At 34.0% G+C, this 24,079-nt stretch overlaps 3 protein-coding genes across 5 annotated transcripts in view; 1 reads left to right on the top strand and 2 right to left on the bottom strand.

Moving 5' to 3' along the window:
- The window catches only part of LOC141345615 (solute carrier family 66 member 2), an 84,914-nt gene extending 70,627 nt beyond the window's left edge, over nt 1–14,287 (bottom strand). For all 3 annotated transcript variants that reach the window (XM_073850499.1, XM_073850498.1, XM_073850497.1), the window contains exons 1-3: nt 14,157–14,287; nt 9,970–10,211; nt 7,824–7,957 (exon numbers count right to left, since the gene is read on the bottom strand). In XM_073850499.1, coding sequence (XP_073706600.1) covers nt 7,824–7,957; nt 9,970–10,169 — 334 coding nt within the window. In that variant the 5' untranslated portion in view covers nt 10,170–10,211; nt 14,157–14,287. The remainder of the gene's footprint in view (nt 1–7,823; nt 7,958–9,969; nt 10,212–14,156) is intronic.
- A 604-nt stretch (nt 14,288–14,891) lies between these two features.
- On the top strand, nt 14,892–19,064 carry hsbp1b (heat shock factor binding protein 1b). The gene is made up of 4 exons (XM_073850548.1): nt 14,892–15,038; nt 15,297–15,363; nt 18,520–18,643; nt 18,760–19,064. The coding sequence occupies exons 1-3, from the start codon at nt 14,994–14,996 to the stop codon at nt 18,636–18,638; spliced, it is 231 nt and encodes a 76-aa protein (XP_073706649.1). The 5' UTR covers nt 14,892–14,993; the 3' UTR covers nt 18,639–18,643; nt 18,760–19,064.
- A 2,012-nt stretch (nt 19,065–21,076) lies between these two features.
- LOC141345742 (DNA topoisomerase I, mitochondrial) overlaps nt 21,077–24,079 on the bottom strand; it is a 48,272-nt gene continuing 45,269 nt past the window's right edge. Inside the window, exons 16-19 of the mRNA XM_073850636.1 lie at nt 21,878–22,005; nt 21,664–21,758; nt 21,405–21,554; nt 21,077–21,300 (exon numbers count right to left, since the gene is read on the bottom strand). Of these exons, the coding sequence (XP_073706737.1) occupies nt 21,198–21,300; nt 21,405–21,554; nt 21,664–21,758; nt 21,878–22,005 (476 nt within the window). The 3' untranslated portion in view covers nt 21,077–21,197. The remainder of the gene's footprint in view (nt 21,301–21,404; nt 21,555–21,663; nt 21,759–21,877; nt 22,006–24,079) is intronic.

Consider the following 24,079-nt stretch of genomic DNA (forward strand, 5'->3'; position numbering starts at 1 on the left):
TGACAGCTGAAGGAGTATGTAACTGGGCCTGAAGCCAAAGGTGGAGTCGACAACTTGGACAAAGTTACATCCTCCTTCAGCTGTCAGCGCAAGACTGTCCGTTGGCCTTTGGTCATCTTCTACAACATCCTGGACGTGTCAGCATTCAAACGTTGGAAGTGGAAGAGCTGGGAAGAGCTCTCATCACGCCTGAGATCCAGAGACGCACCTGTCCACCTCGATCTCCAGCGGCTTCAGCTTTTGTTGAGTCAGTGCAAGCTGGTGGATCCAGAGTCAGTTCCACAGAAAACGAAGAAGTGAGCAGAGATGTCGGGAAAAAAAGGAAGAGATGTGATTTGTGCCCATCCAAACGTGACAGCAAAACCAGAACCATGTGTGTGAAGTGCAAGAAATTTGTATGCAGAAAGCATGCACTTGCTGTGTGCTCATCTTGTCTTGAGTAATTCCTTGAATTTATTAATTTAGTCTACAGAACAAAAAATGACCCAACTTAGGCAAAAAGTGAACGTTTTTTTCATTATACAGCAATATTAAATTGTTCAGTTCTGATGTTTTGAGCAGCAAATGCAAAACAACAAAAACAAGTTAAAACAAACCAGCAAAAAAAGTCAGCATACTTTGTATTTTCAAAATTTGTCAAAACAAAACTGTAAAAAAAAAAAAAAAGAAATAAAAATGTTTTGGAAACATATTCATACATCATATGTTCCATTTGATGAGTATTCATATAAAAAAGTTTACTGTTAGTACCTGAGTCTTTGTTGTTTTCATAGTGTGATTTTTGGCAAATTGTATTGAATCCAGTTAGGGTCAATTTGACCCAGACCGTACAGGAAGTAACTGAAATCGAACAGTACATGAGGGTTAATTGGACACACACCAGGGTGTTAATGAAGTGAGTATCTGAGCTGAGACTCTGGCCACACTTGAGTGACCACGATTCGGCTCTGCGAGGGACAGATAACAGCACCTGCCGCTCCTCTGGCCCCAAGAAACTCACTGAGCATGCTCAAACAACCGTTTCACTAGATTTAATGACCTGGTTTAATTTACTGTGACCCCAAAAAGTGTGACACTTGGGTGACACTTAAAAAAAAAAAATGTTTCACTGCATTAGATTACAAAATTATAAACCAAGCTACATCTTCAAACAAATCACACAAGTCTGTTTCTCAACTAACTTTACGTATATCCCAAAAAAGTAGATAAATAAAAACTATTACTATTACTACTACTAAACTTTGGGCCACTGTATATTCAAACTCAAGTCATGTTCTACATGTCTCCACAAGAGGGCTCTGCTGTTCTAATTTTTTTAAACGTCTCATTTCTTTACTTTGTGACCCTGGACCACAATATCAGTTATAAGGGTCTTTTGAAAGAGAGATTTATGCATCTGAAAGCTGAATATATAAGCTGAGATACAACTATTTGAAAATCTGGAATCTGAGGGTGCAAAAAAAAAAAAAAAAAAAAAAAAAAAAATTTGAGAAAATCACCTTTAAAGTTGTCCAAATGAAGTTCTTAGCAATGTATATTACTAATCAAAATTAAGTTTTGATATATTAATAGTAGGAAATTTACAAAATATCTTAATGAAGCCTGATCTTTACTTAATATCCTAATGATTTTTGGCATAAAAGAAAAATCGATCATTTTGACCCATACAATGTATTTTTGGCTATTGCTACAAATGTACCCATGCTACTAAAGACTAGTTTTGTGGTCTAGGGTTATATTTAATAAAATGGTCCTCATAATTTTTGGGATCCACTTCAACCTAGATACAACATCAATAAATAAATAAAAATTAATTACATAATTAATAACCCAAGTTCAAAAGCTGGGGGTCAATCATTTTATAATTGTTTTTAATTGAGTTCACCTTTTAAATTCAGTTAAATGAATTAAAAGTGACAATAAAGACATTTATACTTCTAAATATAATGTAAAAAAATAAACGCTGCTATTTTGAACTTTCTATTAATAATACAATTCTAAAAAAGTATAAGTATTTCCACAAATACAATTGTACATTGACTTAAGTTTAAAAAAATTCAGCATATTAGAATGATTTCTGAAGGATCAGTGAAACTGAAGACTGTAAAATTCAGCTTTGTCAGACTGATTTTACTGATTATAATTTTACTGTATTCTTGATAAAATAAATGCAGTCTTGGCAAACATAAAAGACTTTATGTAAAAATAATAATACAATTTTAATTTTAAAATAAAATCAGCATATTTGAATGATTTTTGAAGGATTAGTGACATTTAAAACTAAAATTCAGCTTTGTCATCACATGAATAAATTACATTTTAAAATATATCAAAATAGAAGACATTTATTTTAAATGATAATAATATTTTACAATATATTACTACAATTTTACTGTATTCTTAATAAAATAAATGCAGTCTTGGTGAACATAAAATACTTAAAAAAAAAAAAAAAAAAAAAATTGATAATTCTAAATATAATGTCAAATAAACTGTCAAAAATGGCTTTTCCTTTGAACTTTCTATTCATAAAAAAAAGACCCTAAAAAATGTATAACTATTTTCACAAAAATATTAAGCTGTACAATAGTTTGACACTGATTCTAATAATAATAATAATAATAATAATAATAATAATAATAATAAAAATCTTGAACATTGAATCAGCATATTACAATGATTTCTGAAGTCAGTGACAATAAAGACTTTTGGCTTTACCTCAACAGGAATAAATTACATTTTAAAATATCAAAATAGAAAACAGCCATTTTAAATGGTAATACTATTTTACAATATTTTAATTTAATAAATGCAGTCTTCGTGAACATAAAAGACTTCTTTATGTCAAAAATATTTAAAAATCATACTAACCACAAACTTTCGAATAGTAGTATAAGATCTAGGCTGATAAAAAGTGACATTAAGGACATTTATAATCCTAAACAAAAATGTAATTTAATGTAATCATGTAATTTTGCTCCTTTGAACTTTCTATTCATAAAAAAAACTGTATAACTATGTCCACAAAAATATTAAGCTGTTTCAATTGTTTTCAACATTGATTCTAATAAAAAAATACATGTTTCTCGAACATGAAATTGGCATATTAGAATTATTTCTTAAGGATCTGAAACTGAAGACTGTAAAATTCAGCTTTGTTATCACAACAATAAATTACATTTTATAATATATCAAAATGGAAAAAAGCTATTTTAAATGGTGATAATGAACAATATTACAGATTTTACTGTCATTTTGATATAATAAATGCAGGTGAACATAAAAGACTTCTTTAATGTTAAACAAACAAACAAAAAAACTTAAGTCATAACCAAAAACTTTCGATTCATAAAAAAAACTAAAAAAAGGATTTTCTTTTCCCACAAAAAATTGAAGCAAGCTGTACAATTGCTTTCAACATTCATTCCCATATTTTTTTTAATATAAAATCAGCATATCAGAATGATTTATGAAGGATCATGTGACACTGAAAACTGTAAAATTCATATTTGCCATCACAAGAATAAATTAAATTTTAAAATATATAACAATAGACAACAGTTATTTTAAAAGGTAATAATATTTTACAATATTTCTGATTTTACTGCATTTTTAATCAAATAAATGAAGTCTTGGTAACCATAAAATACTTCTTTGTGTCAAAAACATTAAAAAAAAAAACATTTGAACAAACCTGAATTGTAGTGTAAGATCTAAACTGTGGGGAGAATGTAGTTCTGTCATAATGACAGTAATAAAACTGCTAATTATTGTGAAGCAGCGACAAAGTTTGGCTTAAATGTGTGTAGATATACTCTGAAAAGGCCATTAGAAAGAAAACTAGTCTGTATAAAATAGAACTGACACAAACTCCAGGGCAAAGCACACTGGCATTTAAATCATACTCTAAAACACCAGATGAAACAGATACGGGACATTGCCTTCCTTAATTCGGTCCTCTAAAGGTCACACTATAACACCTCTCTCTCTCGACATCTACAAAGTCATGTCAAGACAACAACAGTGAGTCTAATGAACAGCCCGAGGGCAATCAGTGTGAGTCGATGCAAAATCATTCATAGCTCGCAGCAGTAAACAGATCCAAACTGTACATGACATGACCTTACATAACCCCTGTAAATGACAACGGAAATGTGTGAGGGTACATCATACAAAAGCATATACAGTAGGTTAATTAGTCACTTAAAGCATGCACCTTTAAAATTGTACACGTGTGTGTTTTAAAGATCTGACAGCTTGCGTGTGTGTGTTCTTGTGTGTATAGGTGTGAAGGTATGCAGGGACAGGTGGGCTTGTAGGTCGCACATAGCCAACGGGATAGTCAGTGATTAAAAAGGGTCTCGCATGACGTCTAACTTTCAGAGGGAGGACCTAATGTCCCTACTATTTTGGGTCTAGAACACACCCTTCCCTTCTGTCCCTGCTGTAACCGGACACCTTAACTGCCATTCAGGCAAACCCACTGATGCACACAGTTCTTCTATCAAACCGGATGTTCAGCACTGAAAATGGTGTTAGCAGGCACACTAGAGGGAGCTGATACATGAAAAAAACATTTTAAAATTGTGTTAAAATCCAATTGTTAGTTTTCAATCGGAAATTACACTACCAGTCAAAGGTTTTTGAACAGTACATTTAAAAGGTTAAAAAGTCTCTTCTGCTCACAATGCCTGCATTTATTTGATTCAAAGTACAGTAAAAACAGTAAAATTTAGAAATATTTTTACTATTTAAAAAAACAGTTTTCTATTTTAATATATTTGTAATAAAAATGTAATAACATGTAATTTATTAGTGTGGTTTCAAAGCTGAATTTTTAGCATCATTACTCCAGAAATTTTCTGATTTGCTGCTCAAGAAACATTACCATTATTATGTTGAAAACAGCTGAGCAACATTTTTTTTTAGGTTTCTTACAATAGAAAGTTCAGAAGAATGGCATCTGAAATAGAAATATTTTGTAACATTATAAATGTGTTTATCATCACATGATCAATTTAAAGCCTCCTTGTTAAATAGAAGCACTCAATTCTATAATGTGTGACGCTGAAAATTTAGCTTTGATCACATGAATTAATAACATTTGAAAATATATTCAAATAGAAAACAGTTATTTTAAATAAACATTACAAATCTTTTGACTGGTAGTGTACACTTCACATAAGTTAACTGTTATAGTAAATCCTTTTCTACACATTATTAGAGTGAAGTCAGTTAAGTAAGTTAAACTGATAAATACATACAAAAAAAAAAAAAAACTTGCGTAAGTTCAGGCATTTATAATTGAACTTGTACAAGACACAAACAAACCAGGAAAGATTTCTGCACTCATCACAAACAGCATAGTAGATTATTTACTGTTTGTATATATTTAATTTCCATGTAATTGTTTTGAATCAGCATCAATCTGTTTATGTGAAAACTTCAAAATTCATTCAGTTAAAAAGTATGACTGTTAAAATATGGCTAGGTGTGAAACAACCAATATTCAGCTAGTTAAATTTAATATTCAATTAAACAAATTGGACTTGTTGATCATTAATATAATCCAAATGGAGAATTTTTTATATGCAATTTAAATACATAAATCTTACATTTAAGCCTAAGTATTATTTTAAGGAGTGATATTAGGGTTGTCATAAACATTAAAATAAAATTTTAGATCAATGACAATTAAATTATTCACCTTTTTTTCCTGTAAGAGTGGGAACAGCGGCCATTTGTAAATTTTATGGGTATGGCTTCCGGTCTCATCCGCATTTAGCTATATTTATCTGTACAAAACAGCTCGTTTCGCTGCTTTATATTGAAAACTGGTGTGTCTTACCATATTATTTTAATGTATTATCTTAATTATCTCCCCTTTTGGTGGAATGACCTGCCCAACTCAATCCAAACAGCAATAGCCATCTTCAAGAATCAGCTAAAAACACATCTCTTGCATCTTTCTTTGACCCTCTAGCACCCTCTACTCTAATTCTATTCTTAAAAAAACCTGGCCTTTTATACTTACTGTATTCATTTACTTCCTGCTTGTTTTCTTAAACAAAAAAACACTAACACAAACTGATCTGTTCTTGTATCTATTTTTAGGCATCTAACACTAGCTTGGTTTTATTTTTAATTGTTATGTAATAAAACCTGATATGTGTACTGCGTTAGGCTAAATAAGACTTGTCATAGCACTTGCATGTTATTGCTCTTTTGTTGATTTTAATTGCTTCCATTTTCCTCTTTTGTAAGTCGATTTGTATAAAAGTGTCTGCTAATTGTCTAAATGTAATGTAAATGTAATTATGAGCACTCTGGTTTGAAGTGCAAACTGTTTTACCCTTTACTGCACTTTGTTTTTTTTCCCCGTTATTTACCAATGGCGGATAATGGCCCATAGGCTTACTTCCACATTAAAAAAGAAAAAAGGTGGATACCATACAACAACAGCAAATAACAAATTCTTTTTGACAAACAAACCATCTGATTTTATTTTTCAAATAGATTTGCAGTTAAAAAGTCTTCTTTTGAGTTTCACCTTGACTTTTCCCACAACTGTCAAAACTCAAGTTCAGGTGTCTCATTAAAAAGAGAGGAAGGTTTTTTCCCCACCAATAGCATTGACTGATTTAGTTCATAAGTTAATCATGGACTCACTCCAAAAACACAGTCAGCTGACTGTCTGCATTAGAAAGTCAATTTCTTTAAGTCTAACAATGGGTTAGCATTAACACAGGCTTCACACACTAACTTTATAGCTACAGCCTCCAGCTCAATCAATCAACATGACATGTAAATTAGGCCCATGTCTGATTTCACATTCAATTTTCTAATTATTACAACATGGCAAAAATGTTATCATCCAAGCTCTCTCCCAGACAGTGATCTCATAAAAAAGACGACTTCGGATTGAGCTCCCCCTTGCAAGCCAATCAACTAGAGCCTAACTTTATCATAAATCAATTCTGTGGAAGGGCGAAGAGGAAATTACACACAGTTTGCACCCTGGTCCACGTGACGCCAATGTTCTCAGACACTTAACATCTTCATTATAAATGAATATGGGACTAGATGGCGCCCTGGGCTATGAGTAACATTTATGCGGATTTAATCCCATCTACATGACAGAAGACAAGGAGGTGACATCTGTTTAGTAATGTTCTAGCATGCTGAAGTTATATACCATTCACATGACCTCAGGCTTTAATATGACATGCGAATACTTTAAGGCTGTAGAAACCATTCAAACTGGCACTTTACAAATTATGAACCCCTTAACAGACACTTGAAGACAGTTTACCCAAAAATGAAAATTCTGTCAATGATTACTCACCCTCATGTCATTTCAAACCCGAAAGACCTTTTTCATCTTCGAAACACAAATGAAGATATTTATGAAATCCGAAAGCTTTCTGACCCTGCATAGACAGCAATGCAACTGACAAGTTCATGTTCCAAAAAGGCAGTAAGAACATTGTTAAAATAGTCCATGTGACATCAGTGCTTCAACCTTAATGTAATGAAGCTATGACAATACTTTTAGTGCACAAAGAAAACAAAAATAACTTTACTCAACAAATTCTGTCTATGCAGGGTCAGAAAGCTCTCGGATTTCATCAAAAAATATCTTAATTTGTGTTCTGAAGATGAACGAAGGTCCTACCAGTTTGGAACGACATGGGGGTGAGTGATTAATGACAGAATTTTCATTTTTGGGTGAACTATCCCTAATGTACGACATAAAATAATAAACCAAGTAGTTTTAATGTAGCAAAAACTATTGCTGGACACATAGTGTTTAATGTAGTTACCTGTGATGTGGTGCTGTTTAGTACTGACACGGTTGCTGCTCTGGATGGAACAGCACAAATGTAGCATTGCCAACATGGTGAGAATCATCACCACACTCTGCAGGAGCAAAGGCAGCTCAAACTGCTTGCCTATCCTGCAAAACAAAACAATAAATGTTTAATTAAAAGTTGAAGCGTGTAAAAACTGTGCCTCTAGAGAAATCAAACATAACTGCAAAAATAAGAACCGTTTTCAAACAGTTTCCCAGACAGCTCTCCTGCAGAGTTTTTTCACGACATGTCATCAATCGGCCATATTGGTGGCACTGAACATAAACAACGACACTGAATCGAACGGAACATGCTAATTTAGCTAATTATCGCTACTGAAAAAGGTCAATTATCGACATGTTTTGGTCTGTACTAATCAGTCAGACCAGGAAAAACATTTAGAGTACCAGACTGCCAAAAGTTATAACAAATCAAGAAGAAGAGTGCAACAAACTATCTGAGGAACGAAAGGCATTTGTGGTTGGCCAAACTGAACCAGTTCAGTGTTTTTATCCTTTCCAGTCAAGTAGGTGAAATATTAGGCAAGTATCTTAATTAATCCTGCTCGTATGTATCTTTACTATCTTTTAACTTTAGTTTGTCAAACTACTGCACCCTTTCCTGCTTACTAAGTCCGTCTCTATATGATTTAGCAGCTTCCACACATTTTTCTGTGGTTTAGACAGCATAAATTAGCAGAACAATGTATTCAGTAGTACATTAACCATGCAATGCTGTTGTTTACATCCAAGTATTTCCAATATGGCCACACATCTGGGTAACTGACCACACCGTGACATAAGTGCAAACCTTCTATCTTCTTGGTCAAACAAATGGAAAGCCATGCCCTAAATGCACGCCATTGGTTGAGCCATTGTTGCCATGTCTGACGAGATATTTAAAGGTATAGACTACCCAAAACTTGTCATTAATTACTCACCCTCATGTTCATCTTTGGAACACAAATTGAAATATTATTGATCAAGAGCTTTCTTGACACCCCACTGACAGCAATACAACTGACATTGAAGGTCCAAAAAGATAGTAAGGATATTGTTACACAGCATGACATGGAAGAGAAAAAACTGCTGAATAAAATTATTTTTGTTTGATTGTACACAAATGTATTCTCATTGCTTCATAACATTATGGTTGAACAACCAATGTCACATGGACTATTTTAACAATGTCCTTACTACCTTTCTGGGCCTTGAATGTGTCAGTTGCGTTGCTTGATGGTCAGAAAGCTCTCGGGTTTCATCAAAAATAATTTAATTTGTGTTCTGAAGATGAACAAAGGTCTTACAGGTTTGGAACGACATGAGAGTGAGTAATTTATGACAGAATTTTCATTTTTAAAACAAAAATTAATTTAAACAAAGTTAACTTTGAAAGCCAGATTGCTAAGAAATGCTTAGACCTTTGAGGAAAAAAAAACTTACAAAAGCCTTTAAGTAGTCTTCATACATTAAAAGAACAGTTCACTCAAAAATGAAAATGTGAAGTGGATTAACTTTTTATTAGCTGTTTGAACTCTCATTCTGACAGCACCCATTCACACCAGATGATCCATTGGTGAACAAGATATAATGCTGAATTTTACCAAATCTTTTCCTGATGAAGAAACTAAACTCATTTACATCTTGGATGTCCTGAGGGTGAGTATCACCCCCAGCAAATGTTATAATTTTTTTTTTTGGGGGGGGGGGGGGGGGGTTTGAACTATTTCTTTAAAGTCACAATTTGACTTAAGTAGAGACTTTATTCCATATTTTGATGCATAAACAAATAAAATGGATCATCAAAAAAAAAGAGAGAAAAAATAGGAACAGGGCTTGAATCTATTCAACGGTCATTGATTGGATGGAGGCAGATCTAAATGCAAACTTGTAGTCAAATGTAAAAAGGGTTTAGGCAGACTAAATCATTGGAGAAGTCTGGCAAATAAATTAAGCAAGTCTCCAGATTTGAAATCAAATTCAGCCTTTATTAATTAGATTTGTTCTTGTTTATTTCACTTTGTTTTGCACACTGGCCTAAATTAGTTTTCAATAGCCCCTAAGCCATCAATCAACTCTACCTGCTGCTGCAGTAACATTAACTCTCCTCCACTCACCAGAAGAAAATGCGAAGTATATTAGCAATGAGCAGCACCAGACAGACTCTTGTTGAGAATCCCTCAGCGTTATTGGTCTTCTGGATCTCCTGGTACTGCGGGACATAGGGCACCGCACCTCCAAACACCATCACACCAGAAGCCATCCAGGAGAGCAGAGTCCATGAGCTCTCCATGTTCTCCTCCGACCCCTGCTCCATGGCTAAGTCCTTTAGAAACCACTGTCTTTAAACTCCCATACCCTGCAAGAAGAGGTTGGGACACTTGATCACAATGTAGTCGAGATAAAATTAGCTGTCTGCTAGCTAAAAGAAGCTCAAACTAATAAAAGCCGGCATATATTGCTGCAACAAACCCTTACAGCACCAATAAAAGCAACAGTGCCACCTTCAGTAACTTTAAAGCTCCCACAGGAATGACAATACCTACAATATAAATGCATTGTAAATGATTCATGTGGGCCTTTTCTGGACATGAAATCCAATGAGGGGCCATTTTCAGAGTAGTCAGGAACAGTAAGGATTGTCTACATGCTGCCACCCATTCTGACGGTATCTCAGCTGAACAGGACGTTTGTGCTCACAGGAGGACTGTGCACCAATAGATAAGGCTCCTTTTTGTTTCTGACCAGACAAACGTCACATCAAAAGAACAAGCTGAGTCACAAGTTCTAGAATACACTGCTGAGAAGTTTCAAAATACTTTTGAGCTTGCTTTGCAGCATCAGTTCCCCAATTCAGCACAAGTCTTTGAACAGATATGTTTCCTGGGAGTGTGAATATTTTTTAAAGGATGTACGAAACAGTTTGTGATGCAAGAACATGTAATCTATGTGAACATTACATTTAATTTTTTTTTCCTGACTAATTCAGATTTCTAGTTGACCAACAGCTTTACTGGCCCAAATAAGAAGAAGAGAAGAAATTTAAGTTGTAATTTTATATTGTGCATATTTTACAATATAAACTACTGGTCAAAGGTTTCTGGACAGTAAGATTTTTTTTTTTTATAAATCTATTTGATTTCAGACATTTATTTGATCCAAAATACAGCAAAAATAGTAATATTGTGAAATATTTTTTCTATTTAAAATAACTGCTTTCTATTTGAATACATTTTAAAATGTAAATCATTCCTGTGATTAAAGCTACATTTTCAGCATCATTACTCCAGTCTTCATTGTCACATGATCCTTTAGAAATCATTGTAATATGCTGATTTGCTGTTCAAGAAATATTTATTATGATTATTATAAATATTTAAAACTGTTGAGAACATAGAAAGATCCACAGATCAGCATTTTTCTGAAATAAAAAGATTTTGTAACATTGTACACTATACCATTCAAAAGCTTGGAGCCAGTATAATTTTTTTTTAATTAAAATTTTTATTTAGCAAGGATGCTTTAAATTTATCAAAAGTGATGAAAGACATTAATAATGTTACAAAAGATTAAAAAAAAAATTCTACTCTGCTGTTTTTAACATAATAATAATGACTGGAGTAATGACGCTAAAAATTCAGCTTTGAAATCACAGGAATAAATTACATTTTAAAACATTAAAATAGAAAGCAGTTATTTTAAATAGTAAAAATATTTCAGAATTTGACTGTTTTTGCTGTACTTTGGATCAAATAAAAGCAGGCTAAAATTATAGTGTCCAAAAACTTTTGACTGGTAGTATACATAATTATAATTTAAGTAAAATAATTTTTTTTTTTTTTTTACACAAACAAAACAACAATAACTGGAATTTAAACAGTTATTATAAATAATTAGAAACCAAGAGAGCTATAAATCCTATATAGCTATAAAGTGTTCACAAAAATAAAACAAATTAATTTATTTTTATTAAAAAAAACAAAAACATAAAGCATAAATACACATTAATGCTACTCTCCAAACAAAAATTACAATTATTACAAGTCACTTTCAACAAAACTTGATCTGTTACCCATGTTTTAAAATTGAGCAATTTTAAAACTCAAGACCAAAATCAAGTCCTGCAACATTTTAAAGGAGATTTTATGGGTTTAAGTGGTCAGATTAGTAAGGAATGTTCCCTAATCCCCATGAAGTCAACTGGAACCAAGTACTCGAGCACAGCTCGTGACCTGGAGGTCTAGCAATGAGAGCTGCTACTGTACATAGAGGTGTTGCATAACTTTTGCATTCCGTAGGGGGTTGGGCTCTTCTAACATGTCTCCACCTCTCTCACTTTGTGTCTCCTACATGAACAGATGTTTAGACCCACACCTACTGTAAACAGATTTAGCTTTGCAGGACATGAAAATGTTTGCCATTCCATTTTTCTGGAATGGCAAACACGGGCATAAACCATGCTTGGTATGCTTTGGGCACTTCATAATGCCATGTGCACGTCCGTGTTATGATCTTAGAAACCGGATCCAGCAGGAAATGTAGACAGCAGGAAAATCCCTTAAGTTAGTTTAAACCTAAAGAATGGGTTTGTCACTGCATTGCTTTTCTTTTTTTCTGTACACTTTTTGACAACTGCATATTAAAAAGTAGTTAATCTACCATTCAGACCCACTCTGATAGATGTTTTAAAAGCAACAAAGCCTAGTGTGAATGGCCACCAAGACTATTTTTAGTGATGGAAAGAGTGAATCATTTGAATCGATTCTTTTGAACAATTCGTTTCAATCAATCTGTTCTAAAATGATTCAGTGGTTCTTTTACACCATGTGCCATAAAATCTGCTTTGGATTAAAGAATAAAGCCGTGTATGCACACTTATTATATCGTTCAATTAAGCTGTATTAGTAAGGGTTTATTCATGTGACCCATTTTAGTTTGTCACAGCCATGATTTAACGAATAAATGTAAATTAGAACCTAAATATACACAGAAATATTCTGTAACATCATAAATGTATTTATCATCACTTTTGATCAATTTAAAGCATCCTTGCTAAATGAAAGTATTAAAAAAGTAATGTTGATGTAAAAAAATTTTTTATTTCAGATAAATGCTGATCTTTGGATCTTTTATTTTTCAAAGAATGCTGAAAAATACTCAACTGTTTTAAATATTGATAATAATAATGCTAATAATAATAATGTTTATTGAACAGCAAATTAGAATGATTTTCGAAGGATCATGTGACACTAAAGACTAGAGTAATGATGCTGAAAATTCAGTTTTGATCACAGGAATAAATATTTTAAAATGTAAAACAGATACATTCTGTTCTTCTGAACTTTCAATTCATCAAAGAAACTACTCAGCTGTTTTCAACATAATAATAAGTGTTTTTTGAGCAGCAAAGAATATTAGAATGATTTCTGAATATCATCATCCTCCAAAAAAAAAAAAATCAGCTTTGAAACCACAAAAATTAATTACATTTTAAAATATATTCAAATAGAAAACATTTCTTTTAAATAGTAAATATATTTCAAAATTGTACTGTTTTTGCTGTACTTTGGATCAAATAAATGCAGGCTTGGTGAGCAGAAGAGACTCTTTTAAAAAAATCTTACTGTTCAAAAACTTCTGACTAGTTAATTTGAATGTACAGTATTAAATAGTAACATTTACTTACCACAAGACTGAAAGCTATTTGGCAATTAAAGCAACTTTTTGACTTCTTTTTGATCCTCTGTTTACTTTAAACGTTATATAATTTCCCTCAGCTCATAACCAACCAAAACTATTCGAAAGAATAACCATGTATCATTTCAAAGCACAGAAGATTCACTTTGACCCACTCGGTTAATTCGAGAACGACTAATGTTTTAGTTTTACTCGTGAACGACATCGTTCGGACTCGTTTTGTGAACCGGTTCAAACACTACACTGAAAAAGATCCGATTCAAAAGAACGATTCGTTCATGAACAGAACAGGACATCGATAAGCATTAAGGATATGAACAAACCATGCGGGGATACATGAATCCGGGTGTGCAACTGTGTATGTTTTATCGACCTGATAAATCAAAGTGAATATTATTGCAGTATCGCTTGTAAGCACTCTGCGATCAGTAGTTAAACGCAATGTACAAGAACACCACGGCGCTGTAAACGCTAAACTCAAAACTATATGCATATTCAGTAGAGTTTCGCAGCGCAGGTTTCGCTTTAATACGAAACAGCTTGATAGAACAAAGAAGTTGCAAAGAAGGGAAGAAAAAAAACCTTTTTAAAGGAAGTTTAAGCATACCTGGTTTCGGCCGAAGACTTGTTTGACAACTATAATAGCAGCAGCACACACACTCATGAGCATATGCTGTCTCATCTAGCCATCATCTAGTCTAAATCAGGCTGATGCAGTTTGGAGATGTGGGCTTGACCGCGCAGCTTTCATCAGTCTAATGTTACAGAGGAAGAGGAAAGAACATATAAACAGGGAACACCACGAGATCTTATCAAACCAAAATTTGTTTGAGTAACACTACTACTCTCATTGTTTTCATTTTGAGGTTAAAATTTTGGAACGGTTACGTGGAAACAACAAAACCATGTCCTTGTCTTGTAGGCTATACCATGTATAGATTAAACAAATAAACAGCTTACCCACAACAACTTGTTAAAATGTATTGTTCAATTGATAAATTATTTTACCTTACGCCAGTTTACTTAAATTTGCCTAAAAGGCCAAAATATGTAGGTTATATCATAGCAAAGACGTTGGTAATCTCTGCTAATACCTGAACTAACCGAAACTATTTTTGTAATTCGAGACAAAAACACCTACATTTTGTAATAAATGTTGACATAACCTGCTGTAACCTGTCAATGGGAGGTAATACATATAATGACTGCATCATTTGGGTGTGCACTGTCCTGCTACTGCGCGTCTGATCACGCCAGAGGTTGATTTGCATGCCTGCAGCTGTGGGAAACTCTCATTGAGAGCTTTCTAAAATCTCGCGATATTTCTCACAACTCCGTGATTTATCCAACAGCTGATCATTTGAGGCAGAGAGCTGGGAAGATACGCGATATATAGAAGAATAAAGATCTTTTTGCAGTTGTACAGATTGTTTATTTAACAAATATGGCAGAGACAGACCCAAAATCGGTGCAGGATCTCACAGCAGTGGTAAGTTTGATGATAAACGACATATTGTTGTGGTTTGCTAAGCTAGGCTAATGCTAGGCCCTGTTTATCTGCTCTACTTGGATTATTTTGATGCGGCATTTGATTGGTTTATTGTTTTAAAGTAGATTTGGCTGAGGATATAATTGTCGTGACTTAACAAGCGGATATATTTGTTATATATTTTGACTCAATGTATTTGCATATCTTTATGCGTTTTTTTTTACATATTAGATTAAGTGGATGTTTCTCTCTTAACAGGTGCAGACATTGCTGCAGCAGATGCAGGATAAGTTCCAGACAATGTCAGACCAGATCATCGGGAGAAATATCCTTTCTTGTTTCAAGTCCATCTGTATAATTTTTCAATGAGGCGATAGTAGTCCCAGAGATAATGCCTCAAATTTAAATACTACAGCATCTGTTTAGAAGTCTTTAAATGAGGTCAGTTGTCATTTAGTCGTTACTTTTGTCGTTTTTAATTTAAGAGAACGTTATATTTTGTATATAGTCCATCTGAACGAATGAGAGGGAAATGCCCTATTCAGGGAACCAGGCTTTCTGCAGGTTTAAAAAAGTATTTATTCGCACTTCCACAAATGAAATAAAAAGGTCTGAAATCAGAGCAGAAAGTATGAAATCCATATTCATGGCGTTAAACGTTGCATGCACTGCTAAAAATTAATATTCAATCAATTCAATGTGGTCATTAAATTTATTTTATTCTTATTTGGTCTAAAAGTCTTAAATTTACCTTTACATAACCTGCAGAAAATTTGGTGGTACAGAGGTGAGAGAGTATTTTAACTAACCTTATCAAGTGTTTTCACGACGCGCCGTTTGGCGGCACTTAATGTAAACAACACCACTAAACCGAAGAAAACTTTTATCGCTGCTGAAAATGGTAAATTGTCACATTAGGGCTGTACTTATCAGTCAGACTGGGAAAAACAGTACTATAAACTTCCAAAAGTTATAACAAATCAAGAAGAGTGCAAAAAACTGTCTGAGGGGTTGGCCAAACTGAACCTGGATTTCCAGGGCAAGAATCTTGACAACATTTGTGTTTGTTCTAATTCTAATCTTTACCACCTATTAACTTCAGTTTGTCAACATATTGTGCTCTTTCCTGTTTACCAAGCCCTTCTCTTTATGATTTAGCAACTTCAGCACATTTTTTTCTGTAGTTTAGACAGTATAAATTAGCAGAACAACTTATTCAGTAGTACAACAACAATGCAATCCATGCTGTTGTTTACATCCAAGTATCTTCAACATGGCCGCACATCTAAGTAATTGACCAATCCGTGACGTAAGTGCAAACCCTCTATATCACCATCTGTTTAGAAATCTATAAATGAGGCCAGTTATCATTTACCGGATACTTTTTAATTTAAGAGAATGTTATATTTTGCATTCAGTCCATCTTAAACTAATGAGAGGAAATGCCCTATTCAGGGAACCAGGGTTTCTGCAGGTCTTAAGTATTGATTCACACTCCCACAAATGAAATAAAAAGGTCTAAAAATCAGAGCAGAAAGTATTAAATCCATAGTCATGGCATTAAATGTTGCATGCACTGCTAAAATTTAAGATCTTACTCAATATGTGTCTAGTTTTCCAGTGCAAACGTCCGATGAGTCTTAAATCAAGATGCTTTTAAGTTGTATTTTCAAACTTTGAAGTGCTGCTATTCTGAATCAATGTGGTCATCATATTTATTCTTATTTGGTCTTATTCTTAAAGTCTTAAATTTACCTTCACAAAACCGGCAGAAAACTTGGTGGTATAAGCGTAAGAGAGGATCGTAAGAGTTTTCACGACGCTCTTAATGGCGGCACTTAATGTAAAGACCGCCACTAAACCACACAAAACTTGCATATTTTGCTGATTATTGCTACTGAAATTGTTCAATTATTGTAATGTTTTGGGCTGTACTAATTAGTTGGACTGTGAAAAACATTTGGAGTACTATAGACTGCCAAAGTTATAAGAAATCAAGGAGAAGAGTGCAAAAAACAGAAATAGGATTTCCAGGGCAAGAATCTTGACAACATTCGTGTTTGTTCTTATCATTTCCGGCCAGGTAGGTGAAATTTTAGACTGCTATCTTAATTAATACTGCTTGTGTGTATCTTTACCACCTATTAACTTTAGTTTGTCAAAGGATTGCGCTCTTTCCTGTTTACCAAGTCCTTCTCTATATGCTTTAGCAACTTCCACACATTTTTTTCTGTGGTTTAGACAGCATAAATAAGCAGAACAACATATTCAGTAGTACATTAACATGCTGTTGTTTACATCCGAGTATCTCCAACATGGCTGCGGATCTAAGTAACTGACCAATCCGTGACCTAAGTGCAAACTCTCTATATCACAGCATCTGTTTAGAAATCTATGAATGAGACCAGTTATCATTTACCGGATACTTTATTATATATATTTTTTCATTTAAGAGAATGTTATATTTTGCATACAGTCCTCTTAAATGAGAGCGTAATGACCTATTTGGGGGACCAAGGTTTCTGCAGGTCTTAAAAAGTGTCGACTGGTACTTCCACAAATGAAATAAAAAGGTCTGAAATCAGAACAGAAAGTATTAAATCCATAGTCATGGCATTAAATGTTGCATACAGTGCTAAAAATTAATATCCTTCTCAGTATTTTGTCTCATTTTCTAGTGCAAATGTCCAAAGAGTCTTAAATCAAGATGCTGTATTGGTATTTTCGAACTTTGAAGTGCTGCTATTTCAACTTAATGTGGTCATTAAATTTTCGTATTTGGTCTAAAGTCTTAAATTTACCTTCATAAAACCTGCAGAAACCCTGGAGGTACAATCGATCTGACTGGGAAAAACATTTCTGCCAAAAGTTATAACAAATCAAGGAGAAGAGTGCCAAAAACTGTCTGAGGAAGAAAATGCGTTTGTGGTTGGCCACACACAAAATACTGAACCAGGATTTCCAGGGCAAGAATCTTGACAGCATTCGAGTTTGTTCTTATAATTATCCTTTTCTGCTTACTAAGTCCTTCTCTATATGATTTAGCAGCTTCCACACAATTTTTGTCATGATTTAGACAGTATAAATTAGCAGAACAACATATTCAGTGGTACATTAACCATGCAATCCATGCTGTTGTTTACATCTGTGTGTCACCAATATGGCTGTGCATCCAGTTAAATCATAACCAAATCATAACATAAGTGCAAACCCTCTATTCCAAGGTCTGAACCTTCATCCTTCATGGGCAAGGGCATTTCAAAAACTCATAAAACAAATCTCTTCAGAAAGCTCCACATTTTCACAGAACCAAAATTTACCACAGAACTATCTACAATGCATTTTTGGAATACACAAATTCTGTTAACTGTTAAAATCTACCAAGCATATATTGCTATAGCCATGCACTCAATGCTTTGATATGTGGATTTAAATGCTGGTATTACCTGTACTTGCTTGCATCTTCCTTAATAAGCTTCACTTGATGAAATGAGCACCCGCATCGATGATCTAGAGAAGAATATAGCAGACCTGATGACTCAGGCGGGAGTGGAAGAGGTTGAAGGGGAGAACAAGGTCAAAGAGGGAGAGGCCTCCTAGTAGAGGTAATATCGATTATCGAAGTATTTTAGTTGAAACCAGATGTAAATGTTCAACCTTAAATGGAATTTGAAATGCATTTGTGGTATATTGTATTAAAATGCACTGTTATCTTTCACAGAATGCTGAGTAGCAGAAACTACCAACACTCTTCAGGAGCAGCAAAATTTTCTCTATGGTGACTAACATATTTTGGTTTGATGTGATGCTTTTTTAATATTTAGAAGGAATTCAAGTCAGTCCTATTACTGTGACTGTACGCGACACTTTTTTCCTTTTTCTGTAACGGATTGCAGGAATTTTTAAACACGACATCCAACTGTAGAACCGAACCCTGCATTACTGTAATAGCACTAGCCCAAGTGCCAACCTAACACCATTCCTGTTAAAGTGAATTTGTTGTTGAATTAAAGTTGTTTCTTAAAACCGGTGTCCTCATCTGTTTAAACCTGTTAAATATATTAAAGGAGCATATGCTGACAGGCAAAGCCTCTTAAGGTTGAATACGCAGGGTGAATTCTTGGAAATGTAAATCACTTTGTTTATAACTGATCAATGTGTAAACTGGGTAGGATGATGATTAACACCTTTATATGCAATCTAAAGCCACACCACTATCAAAGGTCTACCGTATGATGCAGAACTTCAATGCCTTAAGCTAAAATTTGACTAAATCCCTTGATAATGTTTTTCACCCCAGGAAAAATCTATTTTTGAATCAGGGAAAAAGTGATATATACTGTATTTTAGTAGATTATACGGGACTTAAACAGGTCAGTCTGAAAAATCATGTCCAAACTATAAGCATTTTACACCAAAATAACAATATTTTAGCCAAATAATAATTTACATTAAATTCATAATAAAATATCTGTAAATCATGAAAGTATGTGTCATACAGAATCTAATAAAATTGTATCAGGACCAGATCATTTTCATTACTGTATTATTTTTTCACATTGGTAATGAGAATTACTATACATTTGTGATGATAATGTCACAAAACAAATACATTTTTAATGTTTTTTTTTTTACGCTAATCAAGCATAGTAATCAAGGCTGCATTTATTTAAAGGGGCTATATGTAACTTTCTGAAATTTAAACTCGCGACTGACACCTGTGGCCAAAAAACGGAACTGCTCTTCCTTTCTGCTCGCTCTCGCAGCGCGCGCTCGTACGTACACACTTCACAACCGCTGCAAAAAAGTCAACATTATGTTTACAGAGGTAAGAACAGTCAAATACATATATTGTTTGAGAAACTAAGTTTGTTTGCAATATATATGACTAGCGATGGTGGAAGAGTGATCTGAAACGTTTAACATGAACGCGCTTGACGTCACATCCGCAGACAGCGCGCGAAAAATCCGACCCGACAGAAAATAGGAAAAATAGAATACAGCGTAGACATATATATATGTCTATGGGATACAGGCTTATAGGTGCACCCACTGTGAGCTGACAAGGTGTCAGTATGCTCATCAGGAGATGTTTGAGTCATAAATGGTCAAATAAAAAGGCTATTGTTACGTTTATTTTGGGGAAAAGGTTACATATAGCCCCTTTAATCAAAAATGCATTAAAAATTCAATTTTGTGAAATATTATTGCAATTTAAAACAACAGTTTTCCATTTTAATATATTTTGAAATGTCATTTATTTCTGTGAAGCAAAGCTGAATTTTCAGCTTCATTACTCCAGTCTTCAGTGTCACACAATTCTTCAGAAATCATTTTAATGTTCCAATTTATAATCAATATTGTATATTTAATATTTTTTTGGACCTGTGATACTTTTTTTTTTTTTTTTTAGGATTCTTTGATTATTAGAAAAAGAATGTTTTTTTTTTTTAAATAGAATTTTTGTGTTACAACATACACTACTATTCAAAAATTTGGGGTCAGTAATTTTTTTCTTTCTTTTTTTTTTAAAGAAATTTATTCAGCAAGGATGTGTTAAATGAATAAAAAGTCTTTTTTTTTTTTTTTTTTTTTATAAATGCTGTTCTTTTTAACTTTTTATTCAATGAAAAAGCATCACAGGTTCCCAAAAAATATATATAATTTTAACACTGATAATAAATAAGCATATTACAATGATTTCTTAAGGATAATGAAGACTGGAGTAGTTGCTGCTGAAAATTCAACACTGTGTCACAAAGATATATTATATTTTAAAGTATATTAAAATAGGAAAGAAATATTAGAAATTGTAATAATATTTCACAACATTGTCTTTTTGATCAAATAAATACAGCCTTAATAAGCATTAGAAACTATAAATATATAACTTTGGAGTGAATTACAATTAAAATAGAGTTTTGTCTCCCAAAAAACTTTTGTAGTAATATACAAAAAAAAAAAAAAAAAAAGATTTAAGATTTCGTTACAAAAAAACATTTATTGAACTTTCTCAAGATAACTTAGAACATGTGAATTTGATTAATATACAAACTGAACAACTAAACAATGTAAAATGCAACATTATTAAAACGTGGCTGTTAGTTAACAGTTTTGATGAAAAGTACTGAGGTAAATTAGAGGATGAACAAACCACGCTCAGAACACAAAGTCATGTTCAGTCATGTCCACAGCCCAGGCAAACTTATCCCTTAGGGTTTTGTTGTAAATTTTATCCAGCGGCACCTCCAAGTTCTTACACCTAGAAGCAAAAAATAAAGTAAAGAAACACTTCAAATGTTCTAATATGTAATATCAGTGTGACTTCCTGTGTAGCATGTTTGTGTATGATTAAGACATCATCACCAGGCCACGGTGATGCGTGGATCCAAGTAGTTAAGTTTGGAGGTGCCCAGGGCGATCTGTTTGTTCTCTTCTCTGTCTGTAGCTTGAACCTCCATCTTCAGCAGCTGTTCCTCACACCTCTGCACAGCTTTCTTCTTCTTCTCCACCACACTGAAGACACATAAAATACTGTTATACATCGCATTCATCTATAAAAGGATCCTAATAGCTGGAAAGCAAACAAACGGCCCCTTTTAGAGGCCTGGAATGAGATACTGACATGATCAGCTTGTTGTCTGAGCTCCCTTTGGCTTCTTTCTTGGCCTGCTTTAGTTCTTTCTTAGCCAAGTCCAGCTGCTCCTTCCTGCTGTCAATCTTTAAAAAAAGGGAAGAGTGAAAAAAACTAATGTAATAAAACTGCATTATATTTAAATGTTCCTTTTGTATGATACTTGAATGATTTTGTTCACTTTTTACTCTCGTATATCTAGTACCTTTGACTGCAGGTTAGCCATGGATTGTTCGAAGGTCTTTGGCGGCGCCCGCTGATGGTTACATAGAATTGCAACCGCACGGTTTGCTCTGTTGTAGGAGAGCAACTTCTCCGCCACATTATCCTTCACTGTAGTAAGAATGACACATTAACACACACGCACACAGTGAGAGAGAGAGAAAAAGAGAGAGATAAGTGAGAAGACTGGCTACATGACAGTCACAGATATATTTAAATGTGGAAACTACCAGCTGCTACATTCCTCCTTCAGAGCAAATATCACTTACATTTGGAAAAAAAAAAAAAAAAACACGACCAGTCAAAAGTTTTTGACTCTTCTGCTCACCAAGCCTGCATTTATTTGATCCAAAGTACAGCAAAAACAGTAACATTTTGAAATATTTTTTACCATTTAAAATAACTGTTTTCTATTTGAATACATTTTAAAATGTAATTTATTCCTGTGATTTCAAAGCTGAATTTTTAGCATCATTACATCATTACTCCAGTCACATGGTCATTCTTATATTCCGATTTACTACTCAAAAACATTATTATTATGTTGAAAACAGCTGAGTAGAAATTTTTTTCAGGTTTCTTTGATAAATAGAAAGTTCAGAGGAATAGAATTTATATGAAATAGAAATTGTTGTAACATTATAAAATGTTACAATCATTTTTGATAAATTTAAGCAATCCTTTATAAATTAAGTGTTCATTTCTGTCTATCCATCTATCTATCCATCTATCTATCTATCTATACACAGTCAAGCCCGAAATTATTCATACCCCTGGCAAAATCTGACTTAAAGTTACTTTTATTCAACCAGCAAGTTTTTTTTTGACCGGACATGACACGTTTCTCCAAAAAGTTAATAAGACAATGTAGAAGAGGCATCATTGTGGGAAAAAAAATATTTCTCAGCTTTTATTTACATTTGAACAAAAAGTGGCATGTCCAAAGTTATTCATACCTATTGCAAACTGTCTGAGTCTATGGGAAAATCCAAAGTTCTATAGCATTCCAAATAGTCCAAGCTGTTCTAAAGCATCCTAATCACCCTGTTCATTGGGAACAGCTGTTTTAATCAACTCAACAACTCAACAGGTGAAAAACAGAAGCTCTCTGCTGTTGGTTTGTGGACAGTCATGGCTAAGACAAAGGAGCTGAGGACCTGCGGCTGCGCATTGTGGCTGCTCACAAGTCAGGAAAATGCTATAAGACCATATCTAAATGTTTTGAAGTTTCAGTGGCTACAGCGCAAAGTATTATTAAAAAATACAAGACGTTCCGCACTGTGAAAAATCTCAGAGGACGTGGTCGGAAGCCAAAAGTGACACCTGTGCTGGCCAGGAGGATAGTGAGAGAGGTAAAAAAGAATCCAAGGATTACCACCAAGGCCTTCCTGATGAATCTGGGCTCTGCTGGTGGCAACATCTCAAAGCAGACAGTCCAACAGACACTGCACACCACTGGGTTCCACGGATACAGAACAAGGAGGACACCACTTCTCCAGATAAGGCACACAAAAGCCCGCTTGGCCTTTGCAAATGCTCATTTGGACAAAGACGACGACTTCTGGTCTTCTGTTTTATGGTCAGATGAAACAAAAATTGAATTGTTGGGCCACAATGATGTAGCCTTCATTTGGCGTAAAAAAGGAGAAGCCTTCAACCCTAAGAACACCATCCCCACTGTCAAACATGGCGGTGGGAACCTAATGTTTTGGGGGTGTTTTACAGCTGGTGGACCAGGGAACCTAATCCCAGTAAACGGCACCATGAAAAAGGAGCAATACATCAAAATTCTCAACAACAACATCAGACAGTCTGCAGAGAAACTTGGCCTTGGGCACCAGTGGACATTTCAGCACGACAATGACCCAAAACACATAGCAAAATTGGTGAAGAAATGGTTAGCAGACAAAAACATTAACGTTTTGCAGTGGCTCAGCCAGAGTCCTGACTTAAATCCAATTGAGAATCTGTGGAGGGAGCTAAAGATCAGGGTGATGGCAAGGAGACCCTCCAACCTGAAAGAGTTGGAGCTCATCGTTAAAGATGAATGGGCAAAAATACCAGTGGAGACATGCAAAAAGCTGGTAAGCAATCATAGGAAGCGTTTGATTGCTGTAATAGCCAATAAAGGCTTGTCTATTGATTACTGAGAATGGTATGAATAATTTTGGACATGCTACTTTTT

Source organism: Garra rufa, chromosome 11, assembly GCF_049309525.1.
Source record: "Garra rufa chromosome 11, GarRuf1.0, whole genome shotgun sequence".
Taxonomy (NCBI): Eukaryota; Metazoa; Chordata; class Actinopteri; order Cypriniformes; family Cyprinidae; genus Garra; species Garra rufa.